The sequence below is a fragment of the Vipera berus genome (genome assembly GCF_964194415.1).
Source record: "Vipera berus genome assembly, chromosome: 5".
NCBI classification, from domain to species: domain Eukaryota; kingdom Metazoa; phylum Chordata; class Lepidosauria; order Squamata; family Viperidae; genus Vipera; species Vipera berus.
This window is the reverse complement of record NC_138207.1, coordinates 49,531,523-49,544,093: the sequence shown is the minus strand read 5'-3', so window position 1 is coordinate 49,544,093 and position 12,571 is coordinate 49,531,523. Positions and strand designations below refer to the sequence as shown.

At 37.5% G+C, this 12,571-nt stretch overlaps 1 protein-coding gene across 1 annotated transcript in view; it reads left to right on the top strand.

Moving 5' to 3' along the window:
- The window catches only part of SH3PXD2A (SH3 and PX domains 2A), a gene marked incomplete at its 3' end in the record, with an annotated part of 103,535 nt that overhangs the window by 74,093 nt on the left and 16,871 nt on the right, over positions 1-12,571 (top strand). Inside the window, exons 3-4 of the mRNA XM_081330056.1 lie at positions 3,364-3,477; positions 6,897-6,980. Of these exons, the coding sequence (XP_081186182.1) occupies positions 3,364-3,477; positions 6,897-6,980 (198 nt within the window). The remainder of the gene's footprint in view (positions 1-3,363; positions 3,478-6,896; positions 6,981-12,571) is intronic.

The following is a 12,571-nucleotide window of genomic DNA, read 5'->3' as shown; positions in this document are numbered from 1 at the left end:
GAGATGGAATCGGAAACCATAGTATTGGCCTAACTCACAGGTCTGCAACCCGCGGCTCCGGAGCCGCATGCGGCTCTTTCAGCCATCTCCTGCGGCTCCCAGTCCTCTGCCATGTGCAGTCCCCCCCAAAAAAAAGTAGGAGTAAAAAAGATCAACCAATCAATTCAAATATGCAGGGTAGGTGCATATCTCGCCTTGGCTCCACTCTTCAGTCAAACCCTGTTCTGCGCATGCGCGCATGTATGTGCATGCGCACACATTTTTTGCGGCTCCCAGTTTTTCCTTTTGTGAGGGAACCGGTTCCGAGTGGCTCTTTCACTGTTTCAGGTTGCTGACCCCTGGCCTAACTATTAAAAAAAAGAAAAGAAAAGTGGAGTTTATAAGCAAAGGTAGAGTCACTCAGTGTAGCAGTGGGACATAGGATACAGTGTAGAGCCAAAACAATCCAGACTCAAATGTGTTGGCCTAACTGGTAAAAAAAACAAGTGGAGTTCATAAATGGGAGCGAAGGTAGAGTCACTCAGTGTAGCAGTGGGACATAGGATACAGTGTAGAGCCAAAACAATCCAGACTCAAATGTGTTGCAAGCAGAAAAAGGGTATTTAAAGTGCTGATAATCAGACAGAGGCAGCAAATTATTGTAAATTTAAAGTCGTGCACTCTTATGCTCTGTATTTCATTTATACCAGATGGAAACTATTCTCTAAGTTGCATAGTGAAGGAATGCTAAAGCTCAGTATTTGCCAAAAATCAGTCAGGTAGTGAATCTACAGGCAAAATTATTAAGTTAAATAATAGTTTGCTTCTGACTATATGCAAATGTTTTTGAATAAGTGTTGCTGTTTCTCCCCACAACCGTTTCTTTTCCTCACACCAAGCATTTATTATAGAGACTGTTATGTTTCGGGTTCAGATGAGCAGGAAAGATGCCAGGCAGATGAGTACAGAAGAATAATTGCTTTATTCATAACTATAACTGTACTGAGGGTTAGGGGTATCCATGCAGTCTATATAGTTTCACATAGTCTGGACAACCAATCAGATTGAACCCATCATTCCCGCCAAGTTGACTGCAGCCCGGACTGGAAAGTCCCATCTGTGTTGCTGGAGAACCGTTAGCATTCCAGCGTACACTTGATAAGGTCTTCCCAAAAGCTCAATACATAACAGAGACCACTTCCTTCAATGAAAGAAGATACATGAGATATTCCTCAAAATTATCCAGGCCTTGTTTTCCAGCTGTGTCTCAACTGCTCCTCTTCATCTATGGCCAAATTGTTTCTATTCCTAGATGAAAAGGAGGAAGATAAATCAGATAATAAACAACAGATCTTCATATTCATTTCTACAACTTAATTTGGAGTTGAATGGTCTTGCCCCCTAAATCAGTTTTAAGGGACATGTGTTTGTGAAAGAATGCAATGCTAAAACAGAATAATAATAATAATAATTTTATTTGTATACCGTCCTTCTCCCGAAGGACTCAGGGCGGTGAACAGGGCAAATATATAAAAATACAAAAATACAAAAGTTAAAAGAAAATTAAACATATGCCCAACTAAAAACAGTAAATACAGATATTAAAATGACCATAAAAACCCAACCCATCCCCCTTCAGGCCAGGCCGGCTTGTTCAAATAAGAGTGTCTTCAGATCGCGACGGAAGGAGCGAAGGTCGGGCGCCATCCGGAGCTCAACCAGCAACCGATTCCATAGCTCCGGGGCGCCCACAGAGAAGGACCTCCCCCTGGGGGCCACCAATCGACATTCTCTGATCGGTGGCACCCTGAGGAGGCCCTCTCTGTGGGAGCGCACAGGGCGGAGGGAAGATGATGCCGGCAGCAGGTGCTCCCTAAGGTACTCCGGACCCATGCCATGTAGGGCCTTAAACACCATTACCAGTACCTTGAATCTCACCCGGAAGACAACTGGTAACCAATGCAGCTCACGGAGCAGAGGTGTAACATGGGAGTATCGGGAGACTCCCAACACAACTCTCGCAGCTGCATTCTGTACCAGTTGGAGCCTCCAAGTGGTCCTCAAGGGCAGCCCCATGTAGAGAGCGTTGCAGTAGTCCATACGAGAGGTCACGAGCGCGTGAGTGACTGTACATAAAGCATCCCGGTCTAGATAGGGCCGCAACTGGCGCACCAGGCGAACCTGGGCGAAGGCCCCCCTGGTCAGAAGGACATATTATTCCTCATCTCTCAATTGATTAACTGTAATATAGTTTGATTCCCACTGCACAAATTACTGATCAATGTATATATAAAATGAAGTAATCAAATGATATGTTTTACTTCTCAATAATACCATTTTTCTTTATATTTAATGGTGAATGAAGCAGAAAGAACCTGCCAAGAGTTAAAGATTGCTTTTAACACTGGAGAGTAAAAAGGATTATAAATTGCATTTGAATGGATTTTAGTCAGCTAAAGCAGAAATCCATTTCCTGGATAAATATTATTTCATTTTAGAGAATTAGCATCTGTTTTTAGGAATGGAAAAATATCTAATTCCACAAAATTTGTTTTTTGTGTGTGCATGTATGTCTTTGAATCAGTCTTGACTCCTGGCAACTGAGTGGCTGCAATTTTCTTTGCAAGATTTTCAGAAGTGCCATTGCCTCCTTCCTAGGGCTGAGAGATTGCGACAAGCCCAAAGTCACCCAGCTGGTTTTGTGCCTAATGTAGGACTAGAATTCAGTCTCCTGGTGGTTCTGAATTCCATGAAATACAGAATATCAAAATAGCAGCAGTATGGAGCACCTACATCTCCATTTTATTTATGTACTTGAACCTAAATACTTTCAAGGACTTCAACAATATTTAAACATTCACATATATAATTAATTTGGGCTAAACTGATTACCTAACAAGCACATAACTTAATATGGGAAAATTAGGTATGGATCCTCTATTTTCATTCTTGGCAACTTATTCACTCCTTTTCAACTGCAGATTGTGAGCTGTAGAAAATATTCAATTATAAATTTGTTACATAACTAAAGGCAAGCTGTCACTTTCCAGATTCCCTTCTCCTCCTCATATGTCTATTAAGTATTTGAATTCCAGATTAACAGTTGATCTCAAACACAAGTTCTCCAATTCTGCATATGCCAGCAAGGAATCTCAGGAAGACTTCCAGAGTTACTTCTGGAGAAGAACAAACATCACCCACACTTTTTTTTTTACTCTCTCCGTAGATCCTTAAAAGTGAAGTACACAAAAACAGTTTGCAGTAGGTTCTATGACAGCTATTTGGCTTCTATATATTTCTCTATTATAGTATTAATTTTATCCCACAATGAGAGTTTTTAAGAACTTGCTTGTCTATAGCAACAATCTTGCTGTATCCTTACAGGTTGGTGGTTTGTAAGTACTTCGGAAGAGCAAGGCTGGGTCCCTGCAACTTACTTGGAATCCCAAAGTGGAATTAGAGATGATTCTGAAATTAACATGTCCAAAAGAGGAGAAGGTAAGAGAACCTGATTCACTTTCAGGCACTTATCTGCATTCAAATATAGTGTAGCTAAAAATGGAGAAGCAAGGAAGTGTAAAAATTTATTACTGTGATCCAGAGCTTCTTGATTACAAGAATAAGGCCCATGGGGAATATAAGAAATATTCATTTTTTGAATTATACAGAAAAATATAGAAAGTGTAATAAAAGTATTCAACATAATTGTTAATTCTGTATGATAATAGCAATGCAAAATGTCTAGCAATTACCTGGAATAATTATAACAGTGGTTTATATTGGTAATATATTCCTATTAATTGGCAAGAGATTTAGGATCCAATAACTTCTTATTCCAATTTTCCCTTTAATTTCTTATAGTTGGGAAAGTCTATGTGTCATGTCTATAAAACTCTCAATTTTAAAATATTTTAAAAATGAAATAAATGCTTAATTGTATGCAGATACAATACTTTTGTTCTATTTCACAAGCATATTTGTCTGATTACAGTATGCTATAAAATCTGGCAAATACCCATTCTCCAAAAAGTGCTTTTAGCTAACCTCCTTTGGATAGTGCTAACTGAATCCACCTATTCCCATGTATTTGCTCCATTTCAGCATATATTTTTCTCATTATTGCATTCCTATATAAGTTGTTCATCATTTAAACCCTGAGTAACTGTGCACAGAGGACACTTATCATTAAGTTTTGTTGAGGATCCCAGTGCAGTGACAGCCTGATTATATTCCACTGAACTATGCCTAGAAATAAAAAACCAGAACATATTACCACAGCAAAATAATGGAGCAGAGGTAGCTAATACTCCATATTGTAGCATCAGTTTTAACCCAGTTTAAATAGAATTGCAAATGTTGTGGAGAGCAGAGAGCAAATTTTCTGTAATCCATCAGCATTTGCCTTTTGGAGAGCAGAGCACAGATGATGGCCTTTGGCCAGTTGAAGAAAAAAATCTATACAAGTAGAAAGATTCAGATGGATGATAGACAATGATATGGCAAAATAATGTTTGATTAGTAGACTAGGGAGGAATCAGTTTTAGATGGGTAATCTACAAAGAGCCAGCTTGGCCCAGTTAAGGCACCAGTTCAAGTCCTACCTTGCCATAAAAGCAAGGTAGGGCCTATTGCTCTCTCTCAACTCAGCCCTCCTCACAGGGCTACTATTGTGGGGATAATAGGAGGAGGGAGGTGTGTTGGTAAAAATAAAAAGGCAGGATACAAATAATAATAATAAAAATTATAAACATAATCAAATTTAACTGGGGCTGTTAATGCAAGCTTACATATTTAATGCAAGCTTACAGAAAGCAGGGCTGCTTAACTCATTCTTTGCATCAGTCTTCACACAAAAGGAAACTACAGCCCAACATACAAAAAAAAAACCACTGCAAAAGACAAACTAGAAACAAAAATTAAAATAAGCAAGAAAATGGTAAGAGAACACCTTTCTGACCTTGACGAATATAAATCACCAGGACTAGACAGATTACATTCCAGTTTTCTGAAGGAGCTGGCAGATGCTATCTCAGAACCATTGCACCATATGTTTCAAAACACCTGGAGAAGCACCTGAGGTTTGGAAACTGGCTGATGTGTTTCCCATCTTCAAGAAAGGGAAACTAGAGACCAGTCAGTCTAACATCAATACCTGGGAAGATCCTAGAAAAGATAATAAAAAAAACAGATCTGCGAACAACTAGAAGGAAACAAAGTTATAACTGGTAGCCAGAAACAAATCATGCCAAAGCAATCTTATTTCATTCTTTGATAAAGTGACTAAATCAGTAGACCAGCAAAATGCTGTGGACATAGTATACTTTGATTTTAATAAGGCATTTTACAAAATAGACCACAATCTACTGCTTGGTGAATTAAAAATAGGTGGAATAGACAACATCACCATCAGATGGATTTGTAGCTGGCTGACAAACCATACTCAATGAGTAGTCCTCAATGGTACTACATCCACATGGAGAGAAGTAAGCAGTGGGGTACTACAAGGCTCCGTCTTAGGCCCAGTACTCTTCAATATCTTCATTAATGACTTATATAAACAGAGGTATTGAATCAAGAACACGCAAAGTATTAGTACCGCTTTATAAAACCCTGGTGAGACCACACCTGGAATACTGCAACCAATTTTGGTCACCATACTACAAAAAAGATGTTGAGACTTTGGAAAAAGTACAGAGAAGAGCAACTAAGATGATCAAAGGCCTGGAGACTAAAATATAAGAAGAACATCTGCAGGACTTGGGTTTGGCTAGTCTAAAGAAAAGAAGAAATAGGGTGACATGATAGCAGTATTCCAGTATTTCAGGGGCTTCCACAAAGAAGAGGTGGTCAAATTATTCTCCAAAGAACCAGAGGGCAGGACAAGAAACAATGGCTGGAAACTGATCAAATAGAGAAGCAAGACTAAAACTGGTAGATTTATTTCTTTCTCTTTGTACATTGAACTTGAAAATATTTGGTTATAAATGCAAGAAACGTGTTACTTTCTGAAAAAAGCAACAGTGAAATGTCCTCTGTGTTCAGCTATTTTAACTATTACAGTATGTCACAAAGAATTCTTTCTTTTTGTACACAAATCAGTCTGCATATTGAACAGATAAAATTGTTATATCAGACAGCACATATAAATGCCTTGAATCTCTCTAAATGTCATTGTTAAAGAATCAGAAAATTGGTCTCAGGATAGAAATTGTGTATGCTAATTCTTCCAAGCTTTGGCTCAGTTCATGTCTTTCTCAGATTACTTACACTATTCTCTCATAATTGCCTAAAATATTTTAATTATCTGTTTTGGGGATAGATCAGAGGTGTTCCTTCCTTGTCCTGCTCACACCTCCATGATGTTACCTGTTTCCTGGACCTTACTTCCAATTTACTAGGTTTTAAAGAAAATCTTTTTCAAAAAGTCTGAAACCTAAATAAAGAACTGATTTGGATGTTCATTGTTTTAAAGGCTGATTTTGCTTCCAAGAAACAAAAACAAAACAAAACATGCAGCCTCTTATAATTACAGGAGGTCCTCATTTAATGACCATTCATTCAGCAATCTTTCAGACATGTAACAGTGCTACTAACAACAGTGGTAGTTGCAACAAGATCTTGTACTAATTATGGTTGTTGCAGCAACCCAGAGTCACATGATTGCAATTTGTGACTTTCTCTTTTGGCTTCACACAAACAAAGTCAATGTGGAAACCAGCAGGCAGTCAAATGCTATAGTCATGCTTAATGACATGTGGTAAAGTAATCTCATTACATTATTTATCACATCACATTCTTGTTAATGCAAGGTGAAGCTATGCAATGATCATTGTTTTTTTGTTCAGTTTGTGTTCTCCATCCATCACATTTTAAGTTTTTTTTCCTTTTTTATGCTTTCATCCATTTTTCCAAAATAGTTTCTAAGAGACGCAAGGCTCACCTGAGGCGCTTGGACCGGCGATGGACACTGGGAGGGATGGTCAACAGGCAGCAGAGTCGAGGTGAACATTTTTCTGGGATGTGGTCCCTTGAAGGATGCACATGCTGGTTGCTGCTGCTTCTCTTGCTATCAGACACTGCTAAGAATGGCTGGCAGCTGCATAAGCTTTGATAGGGCCTTGTTTTCTCACAGCAGAAAGAAGTCTGTTTGCAGTGAAGATAGAGGGCAGTATAATGTTACCTGCATATCAACATATCAACATAGGAGTCAATGTCATTAGAGGCACTTGTGTTTTTACAAACAATTGTTCTGGTAGTCTAATCTGTAGCAAAACCTGGGAATGTTGAGAATCTTTTTCTGTATTTATTCAAAGGTTTGTATATTCTAGCTTCATGCAGAAAGATATACCTACATTTTTTCTATTTTTTTAAAAAATGGTTAAAAATTACATTATGAGTTCTTCTAAATGAGAAAACAATTTTGGAAACATTCTCAAGAGGAATGTGGCAATCTTACAGTTATGAGAAGGGCAAGAGATAGGTATGTTATGGTCAGGCTTTTTATTGACTAATCATCTTTACTATGATCTATAGTCTCCTTGACCTTCCTTGCTTCCCTAGAGAGATTCTAAGACAGACATATCAAACTCGCGACATCACGTGATGTCACACAATGTATCGGGACAGTTTTGCCATTGCTGGCAATGGGGTGGGCGTGGCATCCATGTGACGTGTCCAGCCCGGGGCCCGGCAGTTCGACACCCCTGTTCTAGGAGATCAGGAGTTACTACCTCCAATTCAGTTTTTTCATTAGAAGCATTGTTGTTATTCATAAGAGGAAGTCCTGCCTTTGAGAAGTTTGACATCCCTGGGTTAGAGCAATACAATAATAAACTTCTTGCATATAATGCTTTTGCTTTATACTTTTCAGAAAATAGTAGGTGTTAAAAAAAAACCTAAAGTCTTTTATAGTCATGAAATTTGTTATCCTTGGTTGTAGCACAGTCATTTAAAAAAGAAAGACGATAGTTACTGCATGTATTTGAAGCCTGAAGTATTGATTTAATGCCATTTGGAGAGATGTATTTGTTAAAAGGATGCAAGCTTAGAGGAATATCTATTATGGTCATAAATGTTCTAAAACATTAATATTAGGTCATCACTGAAGAACAATTCTTAGACACAGAATCTTGGCCTAAATGAGGTGATTTGAAGAAAGGAATGAGTAGAGTGAAAAGATTGCTGACTGAGAGGAAAATGTCTTTAAGAATTATTTTGCGGTTTGGAAAACAGAATTTGAGCTATTGCATTTTGCTTAGGAACCTTAATTAGATCATCTACTAAACAGCATGCCTTTTCTTCCAGTTTTTCCACACATACTCAGATCCTATAGTGATGTTCCATAACTGATACAGTGCCACAAATTAAACAAGTGGATACGTTTCCTTGCTTCAGCTTTTCTGTTACATAGAAAGTAATTAAGATGGAGAACTAGAAATAATCATTTCAATTTTATCTGTGAATTAGAAACTGCCCTGAGGTTGGTGGATAGGCTTTTGTATGGTAGCCACTTGCAGCCACTTGCCTCCAGCATTATTATTTTTTTCAACAGGAAGTATCATTGTAGAGGAAATGGCTAGATTTGCTGAACAAATATAATCCAATCTGTAAGGTATATTTATTTCTTGGTTAGTTTGTGGTGTGTGAAGAAATTTACTTGTGGACAAATTTGAGGTGAGCATCAGTTTTTCTTAATGAACTGTTGCTTCCACTTCACTACTTTCCAATTTTGAGCCAGTGTTTCTCTGATGGAAGACATTTCATCCTTTTATCCTTTAGTCTTTTTCTGCCTAGCTTGTCTTTTGTTAAATAAACAAAGTAAATGTTTCAGAATTCATGTTCAATTTTGGATCCATTTTTCCAAAGGAAATGAATCTTTGGAAACCAGACTTGATGATGGGTAAACTTCAGCTGTTTAGTAGTTATATATTTGACTTCAAGCCCAAACCTTATTTGAACTATCTGAATCATCTAAAACAAGGTTTGCTGTGAGTCAGCTTTTTGTAGCAATATAGCTTATGTCAGCTGTGTGTGTATTTATCATAAAACTTAGTTAAAAAAAGTTAAAACTGCAAAAGGAAATGCTGAACTGGTAATACTTGTAGCAGGAAGTACTACTAATAATAACCACCACAATGTATTGTTGCCAATAACATCTCCAAACTCTTCATTTCAAATTCATTTTGCCCTGTAAAGCATAAAGAGAATTTCTAAAATTCTGAGATACAAAAGACCAGTTTTTGACTGATAAAAATGATTTTTTAAAAACTGTAAATGGCATAAAATAAACTGGATTGGTTTCAAAAAGCATTTAACTTCATAGTTCAATTTAAAATCTTTAATTTTTTTGTAATTAGAAAATTATAATAAAAAAGTGTTTAATATAGTGGAAAAAATAGAGCACAATAATGATGAGGGCAAAGGAGAACTTGATAGAGTCAATATCAGAAGAGGAGTTTTTTGAAGTCACTCTTTGTTTCCATTATTTTTTAACATGATTGTTTTGAACAAAATATCATCAAACTAATTATCCAAGCTATGTGAATGACTTGAAATAATATATAAAATCGTCTAAAGAAACATACTCCTTTTAAATAAAAAAAAATTATGTTTAGGGATGATATCAAAATGGAATTGCTGGAATAGTGCTAACATCAATACACTGACAATGAAAGAAATTATAATTATTTAAAGATTTTAAAAACAAATGTTTTTCATACCCAAGCAGGCAAAAACCCAAACCTACTCTGAATAGGTAAAATAATTAGTTTCAAAATAGTGAAAATATACTTGATCTGTCCCTATAAGCTGCTATGGTAGGCTTTTGTTGACAGAGATAAAATGAAAGGTCTAAATAATTATATAAAACAAGCAAAGAGAACATATTAATAAATATTTCCAAGGAAAACAGTTTGTGACAGAATCAAAGGTAGTATACAAAACTGGATAGCTATAACAACTAGTGAAAATATAAATCTCTTCATGTTCAATATAGCAAAATTTGACAATGGCTTCAGATTGGCTCCATCAAGAAACATAAGTTTTAGCATTTGCAGCAGAAGATTACAAGCACTAGAACAGGGGTGTCAAACTCAATTTCACTGAGGGCCGCATCAGCATTGCGGTTGCCCTCAGGAGGCCAGGGTGGGTGTGGCCTACTGGGTGAGTGTGGCTAAAGTGCGTATGGCCTACTGGGTGAGCATAGCCAGCTCTACATCATTCGCATCAAGGCTGCCTATGGGGGCCTGGGCAGGAGTGGCACAGATCTGAGGGTCTCTGGCAGAAGGAGGGTCTCTGGGACAGGGCCAAGGCAGTGGGGGCCGTTCCCTCACTGTTTCCAGGATGGCTTCGCGGGCCGCATGAAACCACTTCGCGGGCCGCATCCGGCCCCCGGGCCTTGTGTTTGACATGTCTGCACTAGAACAAGCGTACTAAAAATAAGGATTCAAAAATTATGAACAACATCAAATGGAGTTCATGTAAGAGAAAGATGAGTATTGATCAAGTAATAAACAGCTGTAGAAAATTAAACAGATTAGGCAAGATATGATTGCATGGCAAAATGGTAAATTGGAATTTATATAAAAAAATTGGTGTGATCATAGTATTGAAAAAATGCTTTAGGACCACATAAAAAGTTTATGTGACTCTTAAGGTCAGTTGGACTGACATGTAGAGGACAACCTCTGGACATTTAAGTAGTTCAAAGAGCATATTACAGTAGATGTGGCAACACCAAATGAAATCAGAGTAGCTTGAAAAGTATTGAAGACAATTGTAAAATATTCAGTTTTAATAATTGAAACACATAGATTATGGAATAATCTGGCAAAAGTTTTCTTCTTAATGAAGAATTAGGAACTATAACAATAGCTGGTTGAAATTTCTCTTTGAAATTTCTTTTTAATTAATTGAGCTCTGTTTTTCCCCACCTAGTGTTAATTTCTTATTTGTTGGCAGGTAGTAATGAGATGGGTGGCCATATGAAGTGTTTAAATAGAACAATATATTCAACCTCACAATATTTTTGTTTACAAAAAACAGCTTTTCATAAACCACATATTTTTATTTATTTATTATTTTAATTCCATTTATATCCCGCCCTTCTCCGAAGACTCAGGGCAGCTTACAAGCTTAGCAGTAGCCTTCATTCTATGTATATGCCTGCTTATTAGGGCTTTCACACACACACACCCAAGCGGCATTATTACAAAGTCAGCTTAATTGCCCCCAACAATCTGGGTCCTCATTTTACCTACCTCGGAAGGATGGAAGGCTGAGTCAACCTTGAGCCTGGTGGGATGCGAACCTGCACTAATTGCAGGCAGCTGGTGTTACTTAAGGAGGCATTAGCCCACTGCTCCACCAAGTACATAGTGTAGAAGCATTTGGACTATTTTTAGACTTTGGGAGACCAACCATTTTCTCATCATCCTTCTCTGAAAAGGACAAAAATAGATGAAAATTATCCAAATCACTTGGGTGGAATCTTGGGTGGGGCATACCATCAACTCCCTCAGAGGTATTTGTCACAGCATGGATCAACCCATATGTATTGTCCTTGGAGGTCTTAACCAACCAGGAAACTGTATGGATCTAATATACAAGTAGCTGTCCTGAGAGCTCCAAAACCTCTGTATACTTTCTTGAGACTAAACTCATCCCAAAATTTGTTTCAGTCATCTTTATAGAAATCATCTGCATGGGAATTGATTAGATGGAGTCCAGCTCAGAGCAAATTAGAAAGATTTTATCCACCAGTTGTCGAGGACACTATATTTTAAGAAAGATGTAGAAAAATTGGAACAGATCAAGAAAAGACCCCTGTGGATGTTCAGGATATTAGAAACTGTGTCTTGGGAAGAGACATTGAAAGTGCAAGATATGTTTCAACTTCAAACTATATTGAAGAATATAGCTGCACCCTTCAAATACAGAAAGGATGTCACATAGAATCAGAAGCTTTTTGCATTCTAGTCCAAAAGTTCAATACACATAAATATGAATTTAAGTTACAGGAAGGTAGATTATGTTTTTTTAGGGGAAAAACAATGGAACTGACCACAGTGACAGATTGGGGGGGGGGGGCTCTCCTTCAGCTGATGTGCTTAAGTGGAGACCATACAGCTGCCATCTGGAATGCTTTGATTTGGGATTCTTGCCCTGAGCAGAACATTGGATTTAAGGGTATGAATGGCAATTCCAATATGACTGCTAAGAATTATATAAAATTATTATTCTTGCTCCTGTTATCTCCCCCCTTTTAATATTGCAGTTTTGACCTGCACCATTAGGCACAAAACAAGAGGGGTTGGGTAATTTATTAATCCTTACATTCCAAGTCCATCTCTCCAAGATTAATAGACAATATGAAAATCTGGAGATACACAGATTGAGTCTAGAGACTACAGTTCACTCAGCTCTTCTCAGTATGATAGTGCATTACAAAAGCAACTTTTGGTAAAGTACTTCATATAGAACTGTATCCCATTTAGCTGAATATCATAACAGTCTTTCTTCAAATCTTTCCTGTCAACACAGAGTAGTCAGATGATGTACATACTCCTATATCCTCTACACAATCAGACAGTTA